The sequence below is a fragment of the Curcuma longa genome, chromosome 11, assembly GCF_044706935.1.
Source record: "Curcuma longa cultivar G26 ecotype Majalengka, Jawa Barat chromosome 11, ITB_CL_G26_1.1, whole genome shotgun sequence".
In the NCBI taxonomy this organism is placed as follows: domain Eukaryota; kingdom Viridiplantae; phylum Streptophyta; class Magnoliopsida; order Zingiberales; family Zingiberaceae; genus Curcuma; species Curcuma longa.
In genome coordinates this window covers 20,729,539-20,750,149 of record NC_133871.1, presented here as the reverse complement: position 1 = coordinate 20,750,149, position 20,611 = coordinate 20,729,539, and the positions used below count along the sequence as shown (strand labels likewise).

General features: G+C 37.0%; 4 protein-coding genes across 4 annotated transcripts; 2 read left to right on the top strand and 2 right to left on the bottom strand.

Annotated features, from left to right (window-relative positions):
- Positions 1 to 455: 455 nt before the first annotated feature.
- Positions 456 to 4,875, bottom strand: LOC141841573 (ribulose-phosphate 3-epimerase, chloroplastic). The gene is made up of 10 exons (XM_074729748.1): positions 4,708 to 4,875; positions 4,241 to 4,355; positions 3,301 to 3,441; positions 3,027 to 3,140; positions 2,534 to 2,612; positions 2,054 to 2,163; positions 1,912 to 1,968; positions 1,215 to 1,284; positions 965 to 1,052; positions 456 to 731 (listed from the first exon to the last, which is right to left on the bottom strand). The coding sequence occupies exons 1-9, from the start codon at positions 4,809 to 4,811 to the stop codon at positions 1,003 to 1,005; spliced, it is 840 nt and encodes a 279-aa protein (XP_074585849.1). The 5' UTR covers positions 4,812 to 4,875; the 3' UTR covers positions 456 to 731; positions 965 to 1,002.
- A 3,760-nt stretch (positions 4,876 to 8,635) lies between these two features.
- LOC141837937 (expansin-A10-like) lies at positions 8,636 to 10,010 on the top strand. The gene is made up of 3 exons (XM_074725304.1): positions 8,636 to 8,853; positions 8,932 to 9,244; positions 9,344 to 10,010. Exons 1-3 carry the CDS (start codon positions 8,727 to 8,729, stop codon positions 9,648 to 9,650), a joined length of 747 nt encoding a protein of 248 aa, XP_074581405.1. The 5' UTR covers positions 8,636 to 8,726; the 3' UTR covers positions 9,651 to 10,010.
- A 1,751-nt stretch (positions 10,011 to 11,761) lies between these two features.
- Positions 11,762 to 12,535, top strand: LOC141837074 (transcription factor MYB105-like). Its single transcript, XM_074724543.1, has 2 exons — positions 11,762 to 11,930; positions 12,024 to 12,535. The coding sequence occupies exons 1-2, from the start codon at positions 11,762 to 11,764 to the stop codon at positions 12,419 to 12,421; spliced, it is 567 nt and encodes a 188-aa protein (XP_074580644.1). The 3' UTR covers positions 12,422 to 12,535.
- A 1,270-nt stretch (positions 12,536 to 13,805) lies between these two features.
- On the bottom strand, positions 13,806 to 14,741 carry LOC141841193 (cyclic dof factor 1-like). Its single transcript, XM_074729325.1, has one exon. It carries the CDS (start codon positions 14,637 to 14,639, stop codon positions 13,860 to 13,862), a length of 780 nt encoding a protein of 259 aa, XP_074585426.1. The 5' UTR covers positions 14,640 to 14,741; the 3' UTR covers positions 13,806 to 13,859.
- Positions 14,742 to 20,611: the final 5,870 nt, after the last annotated feature.

Sequence of the window (20,611 nt, the reverse complement as noted above, 5' to 3'; positions counted from 1 at the left end):
GATTCGGCTTAAAAGCTAGGAAAATCAGTTAATAAATGTTTTTATTTGCTTACTGCTCTTTTGCTTCATTAAATGTATGAAAGACAGAACCAAGCCAAGTAAAATATTTTGTATAACACAGAAAAAAGTACACTGATCCAGATAAGTTCTATTTGGAGAACTTGAATTGCAAACCATTTTATCAGACATGTTCACCTCATAGAACATAAACAAACTAATTCAATTCCAACAAGTCAAATATCATCTCTAATTTCATAATATCTAAGCCATCCGATATTGGATTACTACTTAGTGGGAATTGAGTTAGAGCTGCAAAAATATTGTTGATAAAGAGTGTTGTATCTCATGAAAGAAAAACCATCTATCATCAGAATCATTGTTTGGTCTGAGTTTGATAACTAAGGTCGCAATATAATGGCCCAAACAAACATGAGCATGTTGAGAGCGAATTAAAATTATCTTTTTGATACTCAGTATCTTTCTCCACTTCTTTATTATAATCAAAATTTACAACAAATAAGTAATAAAGTAAGTGTGACATGCTCTGTTTAAGCATCAAGCCAACTCTAATACAATTTGTCAGGAAACAATATTGCAACAACCTTCTAGATAGATCCCTGTAAATGCTACATTTCACGAACCATAAACATTGAACATCAGCGAATAATTGAGGCATATAACCGAATTGAAGCCTGGTTGCCTAGCGCTCCATGTCTTTTATTTTCCTTTAGCTGCCAAAGCAGAACAAGTTATCTGTACCAACAATAACTAGAAAGGAAATGATCAACTTGTATCGAAGAACAGGTTCTTTAATACCAGGTAATTGAATGGAGATTAGAAAGTAAAGTTTGAAATGTTTGAAATCATAAATAAACTTAACTTTTGCACAAATATGAAAAGTTATATGGAAATGCCAATTTATATGGTTCAGTGAGATAAAACTTCTTGACTATCACTGTGTTACCTCAGTGCGGTGAGCTTCAAGAATAGCACCAATGAACGCTAAACCGCAACTGGCGTGGGCCTTTTGCTAGTCTTTATGCCTCTTATTGCTGCAAGATCAAAAACATCATTATAAAAAAAAACAAATCCAATGCAACTGTGCTTTTGTAAATAAGTTTTTTCCCTGTCCTTTAAAACATATAGTTAGTGTTATAATATCTTTTAAAGAACACAACAAATATCAGGTTCTGAAAATAAAGTGACGTCCATGCCTTCTGCATAATCTTTAGCACCAAAAACTGCTGATCCTGCAACTATTGCATTAGCACCAGCTTCAATCACCTGCATTCATTGAACAATCGAAATATGATTTACTAGATCTGTGAAACTGAAACAGGCTGGATTAGGCATTGTAATCTCTCTCAACACAGAGAGAAAAGGTGGCTCACAATTTTCATAGATTTAGGTTCACCAGGATGAAAGAAAGTAGTAATTATGTTTTTCATAGTTCTTGGTTCATCAGGATAAAAGAAAATTGTAATAAATTTTCTTCACTAGTGATTTCCTCAGGTTCACTCTTTGATGTGGACATAAGCTTCAGTATTGTTAGGCTATGTGTGAATTATCTAATATTGTATGCCTTAAATCTAGGACAAGATAGTAAAAACCAACAACAATAATCAAGTCTTATCCCACTAGGTAGAGTTGACTAACAAGATAGTAAAAACCAACAACAATAATCAAGTCTTATCCCACTAGGTAGAGTCGACTAACAAGATAGTAAAAACCATTCAAAATAATATCATACCATTCAAAATGCTTCTAGAAACCTCACAAAAATCCCAAAATCAGAATTATATATATAAAAAAAATTAATAACATGAATTTTCTATCACAGCCACTACTAAAAAAGTATCCTGGTATGGTAAGATTTAGGAAGAAAACAAAGACTTGAAACTTGAAAAATACCTTGTATGCATTGTTAGGACCAACTCCACCATCTATTTCAATCCACGGGTTCACCCCCTGTTTACCAAGGTTACAACTATGAAACGCACAATTCTTTGGCCATAAAAGTTGATTATGAAGAAATAAATTTGTTGATCTTCACCTTTTCAGCACATAACCTCCTTAACTCAGAAATTTTCTTCACCTGACTTTCAATAAAACTCTGCCCACCAAAGCCAGGATTTACAGACATAATCAAGACCAGATCAACCACTGTCCAAGCAAAAAGGTGAAATGCTCATTTACTGTCAACATAATCAAGATATCTTAAGAATAATGGCTATAGATGAAACCTGAAACCTTCTAACTGCAGAAAAAAAAATTAGGAGTAAAAAATCACATGAACTTCGCAGACAAGCTATCAAAATAGTTAGTAATCAAATATTCTGCTCATGTATTCACAGCGATCATAGTTCGAAACTGAATATTGTTCTTGAACTAACCTAAGCAAATAAAACAACACTAGACTCAAAGTTAGCACTCAATTATCCAACAAACTAAGTAACCAGTAGGATCAATTCAGTAATATTTTACAAAGTTATCTTGAAGAATCATGAAAATATATAGTAAGAAAAAGTCTCACCATCTAGGACATAGTCTATAGCAGTTAATGGGGTTGCAGGGTTCAGCACAACTCCAGCTTTTGCTCCTAGACTTTTTACCTGAAATCAAGTCTTATATACATAAGTGTCTTTCAAAAAATTTCATCAATAGTATTCATGACACCAGACTGAGCTGTGAGATAATAATAACAGCAAGATGGGATATAAGGAAAGAATAAAATTTGATGATCCATGATTAGGATCACCTTTTAGAGGTTGAATTTTTTTTGAAAAAAGAAACACTCAAAGTGCTGTATGAGGTAGGCCACATTGACAATTGCTCTTGTCTTGAGTTCCAAAGATGAGTTGAAATTTGAAACATTATTTAGGCAAGCCTAAACAGTTGATAGAAATAACAGCTACTTTTAGAGGAAAAATCAATTAGATTACAAGTATCCAATAAATGGACTATCAAAGTATTGATGTTTCATGACATTCCAATGTAATTAGGAGATAGACCAATCTACTGATTACCTGATTGACTGTCCGGTGCAAGTGAATTGTAGATGCTTGTTCACAATGAACACTCACAATGTCTGCACCAGCCTTGATAAAATCTGGAACTCGTTGTTCAGGTTCCACAATCATCTAAAATTTGGAAATCACAGTAATGAAAAGGTTTTTAAATAACTAAAACGGAAACAGAATACAATGGTGACCAATTTTCAAATATAAAATTTACAAATAGGTGACGATTATAACTTTGAATCTGAAGCTTATCAAAAATTGCAGCAGAGGAGGCAAATACCAAGTGCACATCCAACGGAAGATCTGTCACTGGGCGCAGTGCATCAACAACCAGAGGTCCTATGGTAATATTTGGCACAAAACGCCCATCCATCACATCTACATGAATCCAATCGCATCCTGCCACTTCAACAGCCTTAACCTGTATGTTTGAAACTAATTACAACTCCCTTATCAAGCAAGAATCTTTGAGAACACAATATTATTATTGTCTAAATCTAACTAATTCAGAAAATAATTTTCCAAAGAAAAAAAAAGAATGTAACCAAAGAGCAGCACTTTATGTAAGAAAGCCCATCTATCGGACCACCCCCATAGTTCCAAGTAAATAGATATGCATGAAAAAACTTATCAGTTAATTAGCATGTTCTGAAGTCCACCAGGAAAAATGTTACTGCATTTTCTATAGTAGTTTGGTAACATGCTCACAAGATATCAATTGGACAGGGAAAATAGATTAAGTTAAAGGGGAGATAAATATTGGTTACATTTGTTTTTGTTTCAAACTTTGCAAGAAAAAAGCTAATTCTAATGTGGATTGAAAAAGATAAACTAAGTTTTCCTTATGCTTTTTGATCAATTTTTAGAAGCAAAAAATGGTCAATTGAGCATCTGATGATCAAGTACCCAAAGATAGTCTTACTCCTATCATTTGTCCTCAAATCTACTAATGTATTCTAGAAAAGAAAATCTACGAAGCTGAGCTAATTGAATCATAGGTCTTAGCATACAATATCACAGCTTCATTATCTATTTGATCGAGTAAAAGAAATACGAGAACAGAAAAGTCTTCATCAGTTGTAATAGAGAGCTACTATTAGGAAAATTAAGAAGCATAATATTACGAGCGGATTGCATACTTATGAAAGCAACAAAATAACAAATGTAGCAATCAACTAGGCAAAATTAATCTTTCTCAGAGATCAGGAATAGGAGCTAACCTGCTCGCCCAGCTTAGAAAAGTTAGCAGATAGAATAGACGGAGAAACTATTATGTCAGTCTTTGAATATTTATCAACTCGCGCAGATGCTCTGATAGCAGTTTGGGACTTCCTCCTGAAAATTTGACAGATACGACATAAGAAGAAGGGAACCGAAGCAGCCACCCACCCAGATGCATCAGATTAACATCTATTAGCGGATTTCACAAAAGAAGGTTCGATCTTATGAGAGCTACAAAAAGGAACAAAGAGGGATAAATTAAGATGGAAAAGATGCAACGATCGTTCCAACTAGATTTGTTAAACCCACAGAATGCAAGTAACCAAAGATAGTAAAGCAACGAATCCCGGATCATTTCTTTCGGAATGGAACTGCAAACGCCATCAGGGAGAACTAGAAGCAATCTTTGGGCGGAAGAAACCAAGAAAAAAAAGGGGGGTGGAGAAGAAGAGATGGTAGGTGGGACCTGACGGATAGGCTGCTGAGCGGCGGCGCGAGGACGAGCTTGCGGAGGCGTCCTCCGTGAGGGACGGCGATGGCCACCGAGGCCGAAGAGGCGGCGGCGATCATTTTTCCTACCTTGCGCCGGTGGTTCTGCGATTCAACGCCCGTTCAAACTGAAACGGGAAGGGAATAAATAAACAAACACGCCAAGTTTTTTTTTTTTGTGTGTGTGTGTTTTTTACTTTATTTTATTTTATTTTATTTTTGAGGAGGAGAAGAAGATGCACTCGTAATTCTCAGCCTCAAACGCGTAACGTTATCGACTCCAAAGTCCACATGGAAAATTATCGGATCGATAAAAAAAATTAAACAAATGGTCGAGAATTTTTTTTTTTAATGGGAAATTACAAAGCTGGATGGACCGGCCGGTTGAGCGTGTCGATTAATTTCCTGAAAAGGCCGAGGCCCAAATGCCTATCTACGAGAATTGGGCTGTTGAGGAACTATTTTTCTTTTTTAATAATTCGTTTAAATTTTATTGATTAATTTTGAAAATAAATGATTTAATCACCTGAGATCTGCAAATTAATTTGCAACTATTCTTGAAAATTTTAGAATCAACTTCTTACACACTGTTTTAGGATTTCCAATTTAATTTCTTGAGAATTATTTTTTTTAAAAAAATTGAATTATCAATATCTGGAATGGGCTTAAACTACTTTGATAAACCAAACCATCTGACCCCGACTAAAGGCCCAATGCAAAGCCCAAACTGCACGACCTAATAAGTTTAAATTCTTTAATGGATCTAAACCCTCTAACCCAATAACCGTTTACCATTGAACCCACCCTTTAATAGACCTGGGCCAAGCTACAGAACTGGTGTGCCCTTCAAGTGCAGTAGGGCAGAAGACATGAAGGTTCTCGCTTTGCTTCGCTCATCGACCGAGCGGCATGCTTCTTTAGAAGTTCTCAGGCACTGCTGAATCCTGAGTGGCACTGCATGAGCTGTATCGAACTTCCTGTCGATGCCATCCTTTCGCATTCATGACTCGGACCAGAGCTTAATTTTACTCCTCTAACAAGCATTAATTCGTACAGTACTGTTTTGTTCCCTCTGCAGAAATCTGTCAAGAAGCGATCGACTGGATTTCGCAGATTTTTGAAGCTGTAGCAGCATGTGGACGGACGAATCTAACGCTGAACCACACATTCCGATGGATAACAAACGCGCTTGTCCTTGGATTGACTTGCGACACTGAGCCGTCAAATTGTTCATACCCTTTCCGAACGTTTCCTAATTAATTTCTTCTAGGCTGGATGGAAAGTAACAGGGCGTGCATGGGGCATCGTCAGCTGCTTGATGATTAAGATTTGACTACTTGTTTGATTAACGAATTTCTTGCTTGAAGATCAAAGGAGGTGACGAGGATCACATGACTGGCTTGACTTTCGAGGCTCTTTGAGTGCTAAACAGCTCAGTGTTGTTGAACATTGATGGCGTTCTTCGATATAATTAATGTTCCTTGCATCGCTGGGCTTGCCACATTGATGGAGTCTCAGTCTCAGACATGAACACTACCCCAACCCAATTCTCAACCTATAGAGGTTGGTTTTCTATGTACATCGCTAGAAACTGCACTGAATCATGATACTCGCTTTTTGAATTCTTGACTTTGGAAAGACGACAAAGGTTAGTAGGCAGGGGAATTGAGACTGTTGGTTTCCTCCATTGATCTCCATCATCAATCTCCTTAGAGTGATGCTTTAGATTTCTTTCCAGACTATGATAAATTTGTAACTTTTCGTAGGATTATATCTTTATATATTAAACTAATATGCACTCGGATTATAACCATCAATAAGTTATCAATAATAATTAATTTAATCACTACATGTGCTATAATGAAATTTTTAACATATTATCTTTTTATTGAGCAAAATTGAAAAATGTCTTTTATGTTTTCATCATTTTAATTTTAAATTTTATTTATGTTTATAATTTACTTAATGCTTTGGTCATAGGCTCGTAATATATGATTGAATTGAAATTCCTTCAAGTGATAAATTAAAGTAGATAGCATTATCACTTTAGACATCCACTAGCTACACATAAAGAGAACAACTTTTGTTCTATTTCAATGCGCGTTTTCTCATCCTCTCTAACATTAGGGCAAAAGCCAACTCATGAGCAAGTTAGAATACATCAGATTGCTCTAACTTATTCTTATTATTCTAATCAAATTCCAAAATCTTGGAAGATTCTCTACATTCTTTAATTTTTGAATTGTTAAAGGTGATCTTTTCATGTATTGAATTTAGTTGTTGAAATCAAGATGAAGAAAAAAAATGTTGTGTTAAAAAAGATTTTTTTTCTTTTAATTTATATGCAGAAGAAGCACAACATTAGCTGATAAACCTTAAATGCTAATGATTTTAACCATACAAATATCATCTCACTCGTAGCAAATTTATTGTTCGAATACAATTGATATCCACAAGTACATGACCAGCTAATATTTGTATTCATTTCAATGCTTAAATGCCTAATTGACAAAAATATAGCTAGGAGGACAATTAAATGCAAGTTACTTCACAATGTGTACTACTGACATAGATATACAGATTGCACTTATTGCACACAGTTACCATTAAAACTTCTTCAAAGAAGGGCAATTAAGCTTAGATTACGTCCATTAAAGGAACCACCAGTCTGACAGTTTTCAAAGTGCAATCTAGTTGCAATCCAGAGTTGAATAATTGTGCACAAACACGTAGCGAGATCTGCTTGATATTTCTCTCTTGCACCGACAATGCAACCTTCGGATCTTATTTTTCTCTGTATATATATATATACATAAACTGTATAATTTTTTGTTCTGTCATCATCATGCATTCCAGAAGATTGACAAGGACTGGTCTTGTGCATTTGTCGTTAGAACATGTAAGATTCTTTACAGGGATTTGACATGAGTAGATGTAACCCTGATGCCATAGTAGAGAGTGGAGCTTGTTAATGCTAGCTGATTACTGGCAATGATTTGGTTCGTGTTAAGCATCTGATGATAGATTGTAGTTGCTTAGTTGAGCTTTTTGCCTCAGTGGGAGTAGCTCGCTGAAAAGGAAGGGACCCAGAAATCAAGCGTGCAAATCGAATTATAATGTAGAATATGCTCAGATCATCATCCATGAGAAACTTTGTGATAAAAGTGCCAGAAAAGTTCAAAAAGCTAACTGTGTTTGTTATCGGCCGGCGGTTAAAAGAATGATTAAAGCTTCACCAGACATTTGGTCGAGCTTTTTCTTTACTTTTTTTGATTCAGACTACTGACCTTCACTTTACTTGCCTAAGATTTCTTACTCCCCTTCTGTTGTAGTTTGTGCATATGATTTGTAAATTGCACTCAGACATTGGCAAAAGAGAAAGACCGAACTGCTAACGTACAGTACAATGTCAACGTAAAAACTTACCCATGTTCTTCATCCTAGCCATAAGCCATGGCCATATGATCCTCTTGGTCCACCTTGACGTCGACCTCTTCGCCCATGATGGTGCCGGGTGCCACCATTGTCGCTACCCTTACAATGAGCCCCTCATATGCTCCTCTCTTTTGGCCATGCCCTTTTGGTGTCTTCTGTTAAAAGAATAGGATATGTGAAATTAAGGACAAACGAGACTCAAGCCGGTATTTCAATTCTCCATTTGAGTGTCTAGACAATTTTAGTTGAATTGAACTCTCTAACACGGATATTTTGTTCTTAAATATCAAGAGTTTCTTGACTTTTGGGTTAGATTTTGTGTATTTTACTCAGCTCAGTCACTCTGTCTATGCTTTAACTTGTTGGCAAAATAGTTTGCTCCCTCATGATTTGCCGTGTCTGCTGATAGGCCTCCATGGTGTCCTAAGTTGCAGCCAAAAGCACCATTAAGTAGGGTTAAAACAAAGGAACCCCACCAGTTCAAACACCTATTTGAGCCGCTCCGACTGCCTCCATTTCCTCTCAACCCATTGCTCCTCCTTCAAGCACATTGTTCCGAGAATGAGTTCTCTTGGAATTGTTTTCGTTTTCCTAGTCTCACTGCTCCCAGCTGTGCATAGCTACGGAGGAGGATGGATGACAGCTCATGCCACATTCTATGGAGGAAGTGATGCTTCAGGGACTATGGGTATGCTTTCCTTCTTACAAGTAGTTAGTTCTGCCTATTTCCAAAGAAATCAATCATAATTCAGACTTTGCGTTGCAGGAGGAGCTTGTGGGTATGGCAACTTGTACAGCCAAGGCTACGGCACCAACACCGCAGCCCTCAGCACAGCCCTCTTCAACAACGGCCTTAGCTGCGGGGCTTGCTACGAGTTGGCGTGCGTCAATGATCGCAGGAACTGCTTGCGGGGATCCATCGTTGTCACTGCCACCAACTTCTGCCCTCCGAACAGCGCTCTGCCAAACGATGCAGGGGGGTGGTGCAACCCCCCTCGCCAACACTTCGATCTCTCTCAGCCAGTCTTCCTCCGCATTGCTCAGTACAGAGCTGGGATTGTGCCCGTTGCGTATCGCAGGTGGGTGACGAGGTCCTCAACTTCTTAGAGGCTTTGTAAATTTACTTTTAAAAAGTTCACGATAGATTCAGTAATTATTTGCTTATTGTGTTTTCGCAGGGTACCCTGCAGGAAGAGGGGTGGCATTAGGTTCGCCATCAACGGCCACTCCTACTTCAACTTGGTTTTGATCACCAACGTGGGAGGAGCCGGGGATGTTCATGCTGTCATGATCAAAGGGTCGAGGACGGGGTGGCAACCAATGTCGAGGAACTGGGGCCAGAATTGGCAGAGCAACACCTTCCTTAATGGCCAAGCCCTCTCCTTCAAGGTCACCACAAGTGATGGCAGATCTGTGCTCTCTTACAATGTGGCTCCTCCATCCTGGTCCTTCGGCCAAACCTTCAGTGGCGGACAGTTCCGCTGAAGTTTTAAGATTCTACAGAGCAGTATTTATAGTATATATATATACGAGTGATGGATCAACATTAAGTTGAGAAGGGCTTATTTTACTTTGTCCCTTAAACAGTAATTGTATTGAACTGACTAGACCTTGTGTCAGAGTCAAGATTAGTTACTACTCTTGGAGAGAAGAAGGTAAGGGAACTGCTTCTCTGTATGAGCATATGGCAGTGGTGATGAAACTGTCCACAACTGCCTATATGTATGAGGTTTACTTTGCTTTTGTTTTTGTCGTTTGACTCTATGTGAGGGCACTCTGAAGAAAGAGTTCCCTCGTTGGCCGATGTTAACCATGCTTATGTAAGTGTTAATGGACTTGAATGGTTTGGGATTGCATAGTTTTCAACAGAGCAAATTGGTTGTTGATATGGTGGTTGAAGACAATTAAAACAAATAGGACGTGATAATGGTCCAGTCTTTCTTATTTAATAGTTCAACTGAATGCTTGGGACGGCAAGTCGTTGAGCATTTTTGATCTGTTATAGTTTTGAATTATGAGATATATCATTTTCTATATGATTATAGAGGAACAGGGTCGTTGACGAGAAGATTCTAGTTAGATGTTCGAACAAAGCCTTTTGTGATTTCAAAGAAAAGCCACTCTTGTATCTTACTCATAACTGAGGTGCAACCAGTTTGGATGAACCAGTTCAATCCATGGCAATCCACCATTTACATAGTAGGCAGCTATTGTGGATTGAAATATTGTGGATTGCTGAAGTATCAAAACCAAGACAGGAGTGATATAATTACAGCAGAATGAATGTGGAATCAATACGATAATCTGGATAACTTGTTCGGTTAATCACTGGTACAATCAGCTCAAGTTACTCAGACATATGGTCCTCACCAGCTCCAAAAAAGTCAGGATCTTCAATTGGTTGCTGTTAAAGGACAGAATCAACACAGAGCAGGCTGGTTTTGAAAGGCTTCACTATGAATAACACAATGAATCGACAAAAAGGAGAAGACTTGTCAGCAGCTCTCAAAACCATAACGACAGAATACATCAATATGTTTTTTTTTAAAGAGGATTGCCAATGAAAATCAAGGAAGAGCTTGCTGTTGTGTGGCTAGGCATGGGCTCGGTGTGTTTGGTATTAAAGATGCAAATCATCTTCGAAGAGAAACGGCGGCAAAGCCTTGAATGGTATCATCTTCCCCCGCAGGTAGGTGCTAACATTTAAGTATATTAGGTGCTACTCTATAGTTAAACTAAGTTCTATCCTTTAATTATCGGTGTTATTATTTTGTTATGATAGGTTCCATTATTTATTGTTTCTATTAGACAATGCTACTTTTTAGTTGTAGTAGATGCTACCTTTTAGTGCCTTAAGGTTCACATATGACACATTTTCAGATGAAGGGGGTCTGCTTCAACATTCAAACATGACACATGTTAGATGAAGAAGACCTTCACTAGCTCTTGAGTGAAGGGAGCTTTTGCATGAGTTCTATACTGTGTAGAAACCACAAAACCAGTGCGTCCATTCTGTTCAATAGTACTTCACGAGCTTCCAAACTCTCGATAATTAATCATGTTTTATGCTGTGAGAATCACTATTGGCATAGCTCAAATATGTTCATCAGTGACATCTCATCCAGGTTCTTCATGGATTTTACAGTAATTTGCAACTGAATGGGTCCATATGCTACAATATATATAAGCTTGCAAATTTTGTTTTTCCTTCGGCTTGTTGCAATGTTTCTTTCCATGCACATTGAAAAGTACTCCATTCATTGCTTAGTTCACTGTTAAGTTTTGGACCAATAAAGGGAAAACTAAGTGTCAGGACAACTCAAGTTGGCTGACTGAAAAAGAGTGCCTGAGGTTCATAAAGCAGAAGAAGAACATGGGTCGTGAAGGCTTTGTCAAGTTAATGTCATGCACACTGTTGAATGGGCCATGCATGGCTTCAAAAAAAAAGGATGGCATTTGTATGCATAAATAGATACTAAAGGCTTTATCTGATGACCAAAGACCTTTTCCTTGAGAGATTGCATGCACAATCTTTTTCAAAGATGTGTGGAGTCTCATTTTACACAAGCAATTAAATCCTTGTGCAGTGTTGTCAGATGAGTCCTGTTTCCAGTAGCAGGTCAGATAAGTGTAGCCATGAGGCCAAGTTTTGTGCTAGTAGAGGTCATTGGAGGCTTCAGGAAGACTGCAGGCTAAGAGAACTGGTGGCAATCCATGGCCCTCAGAATTGGAATCTTATAGCTGCAGAGATGCAAGGAAGGTCAGGTAAGTTAAGTTTAAGCTACACAATACAAACTTTATAGGCTACATGAATCTTATTCTGCCATGTCATTGAATCACATTTCGTGTTCAATTAAGGGAAGAGCTGCAGGTTGAGATGGTTCAATCAGCTCAATCCGAGCATCGACCGATCGGCATTCAGCGAGAAAGAGGACGAGAAGCTACTGGCTGCTCAGCAAATGTACGGCAACAAATGGTCTATGATCGCCGGCCTCTTCCCCGGCCGGACCGACAACATGGTCAAGAACCACTGGCATGTGCTCATGGCGAGGAAGTGGAGAGAGCAGCAGGCCGATGGTTACAGGAAAAGGAGGCTCAGACAATTTGGTGTTCAGAGAAGGATTGGAGCAGCCACCATTAGAGGCTATGTTTCATGCACCGAGTCGTCATCAGTCACAGAAAATGGAGAGAGCAGCTGCTTTGAGACTAATGCATCACCTCCGTTCATAGATTTTCTTGGAGTAGGAGACACTTGAAAGATGAGAGAATTACATAATTTGTGCTCTTTAAGTTAATGGGTCTCATTGCGTTGGGGAAACAGTATGAACTTGATCATCTTCGTTGATAAAATATGGAAAGTTGCAGGAAAATAAAAGGGAAATCGTTTTGTTTCTGCCTTTGCCGTTTTCCATGCTTGTCGTGAGCTACTTCACATGCTCCAGTCTCTATCAGAGACTAACAACTTGAGCATCATTTCAGAAGCAGCACAGCTTACAAATCTGTCTTATGGATTTGTCCTGTGCAGGCTTTCAGTCCCGTCGTCTTCTTGTTCCTTCTGTAGGGTGAGTAGGTATCAAAGGGACAAATCAAACAGAGAGAAGAGACAAATAATGCATATTATTGTTGGAAAGGACAAAAAATTTATTGTAGCATTACCCTTGAGGAACTCTGCAAAAGGAGGAAAAAAAAAAAAAAAAGCTGAATCCGAAGTTTCAATGGCTTGTCTTTGTTCATTCTGTCTGGGTTCGCTCACCCTGTTTATTGAGCACACTCGATAAATTAATGGAATTGTCAGTATGATAACATAGGTCACAACTAGTTGATCAAGGCACCTTTTGTTGGCTATTGATATCAAAGATGATCATAGTTGTTCTCTTAATATCATGGCTTCATTTTAAAATAATTGTTTAAGCAGCCATAGTTGGTGCTTTTTTCGTTGTCTTTGATGGGAAAGAACACTCCTGCTTTGTCAAAAGTGTATGTACGTGCTTTCAGACCTTCAGTGCTTCAATCACATATGAAGCTTCTAATTAGTGGATGACAAAGGGGTGCAACACAAAAGTCAAAAGAAGCGGAGGCATGAAAAATTACAGATGAGATAGTGGAACTAACAGTGTTAATTAATTCCTAGTTCTTTAAAAGTATGGTCCAATAATTTGATGGCAGAAAAAAATCAAAAAGCACCCTTTATTATCATTATTATTATTAAAAATGTGTCTCATTTTAACAAAATATTAAAACAGCACACTTTTTTATAATTTTTTTATTTAAAATATCCCTTTAATCTCAAATTATTGACTGGTTGTGGCCTTTTGAGAAAGTGAAGATGATTGCCACAGTACAACTTCTTTATCTCAACCAATCTCACTCCCTTCTCAGTTGTGCCTCGTATTACAAGCACATCTGAGCAACGCATTCTCATTGGTTCGTTTGGCCCTGAAATTCTTCCACACTTTTAGCACCCTTCGACTCACAAAACGTGTTTGAACAGAATCCAACGGAAGTGGTAGATTAATTTAATCATTCTTTTCATTCGATTTCTCAAAGTTATTTATGTTCAAAAGGACTCACTTCTTACTAGCTATGCACCATGTAGCACACTAGTCAAACCATTAAGGTGAGGCATGTTGTTGCCAGATTCCTCCTGATGCAAAATTCAGCTTCTGCTTTCAGTTGAAGATTGCGTGGTTTAGTCTAAGAGCTCTCCTGGAAGTGCAGAGATCGAGCAAGTGCTGCAGGGTTGGCATGCAGCAGGGACGGTGCCTCCGGTGCATGGTTCTTGATGTTGTCCTTGGGTAGGAAGGCCTTGAGGAGCCCTCCTCCGTTGACTGTGCTGTTCTCGCTGACCATCGTCCATAGAGAGCTCTTTGCTGCTGCTTCAGGGTCATCGATCCTGAATGTTTTGGCAGGATCGATCTGCCTGCATCCGTCTTCTCCATCTCGAACACGCTTGCCCGTCTCAGACAGCCGTGGAGTGTTCCATGTCCCGGGCGCCACCGCGCAGCTCCAGTAAGCTGCGGCGGGGTAGACCGGAATCGGTACGTTTGGCGCACAAAAAGGAAGTGGTGTGTTCCATGGAAATGGCCAGGCAGATCCGTTGAAACGTGGAATTTGAGTGCTTGCCTCTTGAACACTCTGGTGGACCTTCTCGTTCAGTGCGACTCTGGATGTCTCTTCCATCTTTGAGCTGATCATGGAAGTTGAGTTGCATAGAGGAGTGTCAGAGCCAAAGGCGAGCACAGTGCCATTGGTGGTTAGACATGGGTAACGAGCTGAGGGATCATCGAATCGGAGAGCAGATTCGGGTATCGAAATGTGCCGGTAGTGGCACGGGTTCTTGTTCTTGCGTCGACCAGCTCCTACGGGGACGTTCCTCATGGTGCCTCCTGCAGTCCAGTACCTTTGGCAGTCCCTGCAGAAGTGCCTGGGCTGGTTCACATTGTAGTTGTTGTAGTAGCAGAACTTGGTGTCCATGCTTTTGCACCGGGGGCAAGGAAGTATCTTGTCGGGCTTCTTCAGAGTCACAGTTTTCTCTTTCGATTGTTCGTCGAATGTCGATTTCTTAGTAGAGGCATCCTCCTCCTGACCGATTGAAGGATCGGTGGCAGACTCATTCTTCTCTCGTGAGTTTGCTGTTCCTTCGTAGGGTCTTGGAGCAGTTCCCTGAGGCTGAAACAGGGTTGTATCAGTTTGGCAGCAGAATCAAAAAGCTTTCTCATTTCTTTCTACCAGAAATTTTAGGGGCAATTCTTGATTTTGACAAGAAATCTTGTATGTGAACTTTTTGTAGTTGTTATGATGAATCTTAAAACTGTGATAATGATATTTATAAACTAACTAATTCATCTCTGAAACTGATACAAAAATCCAAAGCATGTCTGTTCAATTGTGGTATGAACATTCATCTCAAGTCACAAATTCCTCAAAAGAGCATGAAAGAAAAGAAGAAAAAACAGGAAAGAAAGTGATTTATGCAAGCAATATTCACAATCTAATCAAACAGAAAAGCCAGCCATCAAAGAATTAAGTCAAAGTCAATGGTTAATCTCTGAGGAGAAATCATCAATTCCTGAATTCTCGATCAAAACCTAAAAGAGCTGACACCAGCTTTCCAAAAGAAGGAATCATATCTTCCCTGTTTTCGTCATCAAAGCAAAGCCAAAATTCAAAATTTATGTCCAAACCCATTCAAACACATACTGAAAACCCCATCCCTGCAAATCAATTTACTATATCACGCAAGAACAAAAGGAGAGGATGAAGAAAAAAAGAATCACCACCTTCTCTCCTACCCCGCCGCCTTCTCGCTGCAATGTTATCGTCTTCCCGAAGAGCTTGATCGCGGCGGTGGCGTTGGCGGCGCCTCTTTTCTCCGCCATCTCCCTCCCCTGTTTCACCTCCTCTGTTTCACCCCTCCTCCTCCCCCTAAGTTTACTTTCCCTCCTCTGCTTCTCAGCTCTCTCGGGGTTTAACAGAGTGGGAAAGGAGAGAGGGCCAGGTCAGCACTCAGTGTGGAATTTGAGCCACAAATTCCTTTGTGGCCTTGGGGAGGGTGTTATTTGATTCTCTCTGCCTTCGCCTCCAACCCCACCATTTACTTTTGGAGCAAACTCTCGCCACCAAATTACTAGTGCTCTTGCTGTTTGACCAATTGCTTAACGACCAACAAGTATTGATGACAACATTTTCGAAATCTAATCGGGTCAACCGGTTCGATCAGCAAATCCAATCAAGTTGTTTTCGATTTTGTTTAAGGAGGATTCAAACCACAAATGTCTAGATTAGTCATTTTGTTAAATATATGATTGACTTGTGGAAACCGAGGAGGATCGCATTGTCAACTTCAAAGTAGAATTTGAGCATACTAATTATTATTATTATTTTTTGATAGGACAATTTATAGTGTTGGGTTAGACTAGACTAGATCAATTTAGGTGGTGCTGAGCATGACTCGACTAATCGGAGGTTCGACTTCGTGAGCTCGGGTTCAAGGTAAGTTAAGGAAGGCTAGTACCGTCAGTGAGCATGCTCCTAGTTGAAGGTTGGTGATGCCGAGGCCAGCGCATGTGGTGGCTAGTGAGGTGGATGTTATCCGACCAAACCTAAGAGGTCCAACTTGTCTACACCAAAACAAGCATAAGGGGTTGTCGGAGTTGTCTGATAAAATTCCTTTAAAGCTTAAGTCGATAGAAGTGTAATGAGATGTGAAAAGCATACAAAGAGAGAGAGAGAGAGAGAGCCCCACTATAGTACATGCCTTATCCTTTTTAAAATTTTGTCACCTCTCTTAATGTTAATCGTTGGGATATTACCGATCATGAATCACGAAGGCATGGATTATCGCGGGCCATGTCTATAATTGCAAAGACAATTGCAAATGAGCCATAAGAAGTTAGAAGAATTGAGTTTGAGATGAGGAGCTTGGGAAGCTCTAAGTGCTCGGAGAGGAGAGTTCGAGGAGCTTACAATGCTTAAACGGAAAAGACTCGAGGAGCTCGGATTGAGAGCAAAGGTGTCAATGTGTCGACCTAGCTCAAGAGATTTATCATTAATCCTGAGGTATGAGGTATCAGTTGGATTGATCTTTAAACGTGTAAATGGAGCATTGACTTAGAATATGGCCACATAAGCATGCTTTACTGATCTAGGCTGAGAGATCATTATCAGGGGTATATCAGTTGGATTTATTTTATTAATATTTAAAATTTAAAAGTATTTTAAAAAAATATTAAAATAATAAAAACTTACTAAAAATAGAATGCCTAATATTAAAATGATTATATATATATATACGTGATTAGGATACCTTGCGCATCTTATCCTACACGATTCATCCGTAGCAGAAGATTTTAGATGTTTGAAATAATAATAATGTTATTATATTTTTTTTTTACTTACGGTTAATGTTTTTTTAAAAAATTAAGAATTAAATTGTAGTATTAAGTATAAAAAATTTATAAAATAAAAAAATAATTGCTCATGGGATATGCAGGATTGTTATCCCATACTTCTTATCTAACACATCTCGTGAGCAACTAAGGGAGCGTTTGATTTGGAAAATTTTTTCTATTTTCTGTTTTCATTTTCTATTTCTATTTTTCTATTTTCTAATCTAGTTTTTAAAAAATAAAAAAATACGTTTAGTATGATATACTATTTTCTATTTTTTAGAAAACAAAATTAAAAAATACGTTTGGTTTAATAATATAAAAAATTATAAATAAAATAGTTTTTTTAAATAAAAATATCATCTTATCATGAAAAAGTAAAAATCATACAAGAAAGAGATCAACCATATTAAAAGGGGTTAAACCTGACTTTCTAATACAGCATTACATAACTTTAAATATAATGTGAAATATAATTGAAATTAAATTAATTAATTAATCAATTTTAATTTAAATATTTATAAATTTAAAGAATAATTTATTTTAAATTTAAAAAAATAAAATTAATGAAATATATTTATTAAAATACTTATTTTAATGAATTATTTTATTAATATATATATATATATTTCTTTTAAATTTTAAAAAATAAAATTAATAAATTATATTTATTAATTTAATGAATTATTTTATTAAAATAAAATTATCAAAATATATTTATTATTTCAATAAATTATTTTATTAAAATAAATATAAATTTATTTTTAAATTTCAAAAAAATATAATTAAAGAATTATATTTATTAATTTAATGAATAAAATAATTATTTTATTAATATATATATATAAATTTATTTTAAATTTTTTAAAAAAATTAACAAATTATATTTATTAATTTAATGAATTATTTTATTAAAATAATTGTTTTTAATGAATTATTTTATTAAAATAAAATTATCAAATTATATTTATTAATTTAACTAATTATTTTAATAGAATAATTATTTTATTAAAATAAATATAAATTTGTTTTAAATTTAAAAAATAAAATTAAGGAACTATATTTATTAATTTAATGAATTATTTTATTAAAATAATTATTTTATTAAAATAATTATTTTAATAAATTATTTTATTAAAATATATATAAATTTATTTTAAATTTTAAAAGATAAAATTAAAAAATTATATTTATTAATTTAATAAATTATTTTATTAAAACCATTATTTTTAATGAATTATTTTATTAAAATAAAATTATCAAATTATATTTATTAATTTAATAAATTATTTTATTAAAATAATCGTGTGATGAGGAGGTGTGCGGCATTGTAGCCGTCTTTTTTCATTTTTTATTTTTTAATCATAATTTTTATTCTCTATAGAAAATGATATTTTTTTATTTTCTTAAAAAATGACTTTTTTATTCTAGAAAAATAAGATTGAAAAACACAAAGCAACTTCTAGAAAATAAGAAAATAAAAACGAAAAATGATCAAACCAAATACCCCTTAAATTTTTTTCATGTTAAATTTTTTTTATCTTTAATACTATAACTCAATCTCTAAATTTTGAAAGAAAAATCTTACATGATTTAACAGTGAACCTACAAAAATAAAAAATAAAAAAAAATTAAAAATAATACTATTTCTGTTCCGAACGGACGTTCGAAACATTTTCAAACATCTTAAATCTTCTATCTATCGCGCATCGCACACACAAGATCAGACGTCTAAAACACTTCCAAGTGTCCCAAATTTTCTATCACGCATGACGCACCGCGCACGCAGGATCAAACGAGATATCATCATCATATATATATATATATATTAAAATGTTAGCGAGAATTTTTAAAGTTTAAGTTAAACATCATTATACAAGCTACTCATTTCCAAAATGAAAATTTCCTGTGCATATCATTAAAACACCTAAACTTCGACACAAATGGTGGTTGTGTCTCATAATGCGATGGATCAAGACCTCTAATAGCATCAGAATTCAGATCTGAAAGCCTTGAATCAGGCAGGCCTAGCTTCAGATCCAGGAAAAGCACGCAATCGCAACTTCTGCACTGTTGGTGCCCTAATTTGAGAAAGCAAAGGGATTAGGACGACACGCAACGATGAAGAGGAAAACGAAGAGTAGCGCTTGCCTTACCATATCTGTCGAAGTGCAATCATCGCCTCAAACCGAAGCGTAAGCCGGTGATCGACTGGTTCGAAGGAGGCAGTTGGCCGCTTGCTAGCAAAGGAACCAAGCAAGGGCTGTCGGCTCCGATCGAGGCCGGATCCGGCAAGGAGAGGGCAGCGTCTGGGAAAGGAGAGTGACGAGTGCCGGCGAGGTTTGCTCGCGTTGCAGTCTAATGGCATGAGGAGGAGATAAGGTCGGAGGGACTGGTCGAATCTCGCAATCGTACGGAGCGGTGGCGGCGGCGTCCGGCTGTCTCACGTCGCGAGGAAGAAGAGGAAAAAAATACAAAGAAGTCTTACTACTTTTCCAATTTACAACTAGGCCCTCAATCCAACCTGATCTGCCTCATCGTCTATTCGAACGTGGGCAACAATTTATTTTTGGAATATTAAATAATATTTTATTTACTTTGAAAGGAAATGATTTTCCATTAGATCAAATTTTGGTAAAAAAAATCAATGTGTATCTAATAAACGACAATGAATAATCATCGTCTACAGTGAGAGAGATGGACCAGCTGATGGATACTGACTGTTCACTCCATTACTGTGGCGATGATAAGTGAGTGATCTTGATGGCTTCGAGATGTTGAGTGGATTATCTTGACTCCAGAGACACACGAGAACTTTATTTTTAATCTTTGGGACAAATCTTAGCCCTGCCAGACCTAACACGATCCACCAAAGACCCACAAAAGATAATGTTATAAATACTGAAACTTTTTATTAAGCATTGGATCAAAGTGAATCATTCTTAAATCAATCGTCTAGTTGACCATCTCTCTTTAATGACTTGGATTATAACCAGAAGAGAAAAGTGGCATTCAGAGATTACAAGTTGAATATGCATAGCAAACTTAAACTATACTTTCTTTCTTTTTCAGAGACGGAATATGGATTATAGATAGATAGATAGTGCTATAGTGGGAGTAGCTGGAAAGGATTGAGATATCTATATATGTTAGGTAGGTAACATAAAGAAGGTGCCTCTAAATTGAAGAGGAATGCCCCATGAAAGCACCCAAAAGCTTTGATAAGTCCATCAATGGCACTGCATAAAAGGAGTCCTCATGACTCTGCTAAAAAGCAATTAGTGTGCTTAATTAAAAAGACATGGAGAGGCTCACCTGCCTTCAGTGGTTACTGATCTCATTGGCCTTCTCTCAACTCATTACTTCATGCTGCCATGCAATTCCAACGACAAGTGATCATCTGCTACACCATCATTGGTAGGAAATCCAGCAAACCTTCTTTTTTTTTAATCTAAACGCGGTGATTCTGTTCTTCCAGGGAGTCGACGATTGTTCAGATTGGATAAAGAACTGCTGGTGGTTCCTAATGATGCTGTTCAGGTACCGTTGTCTCGCATC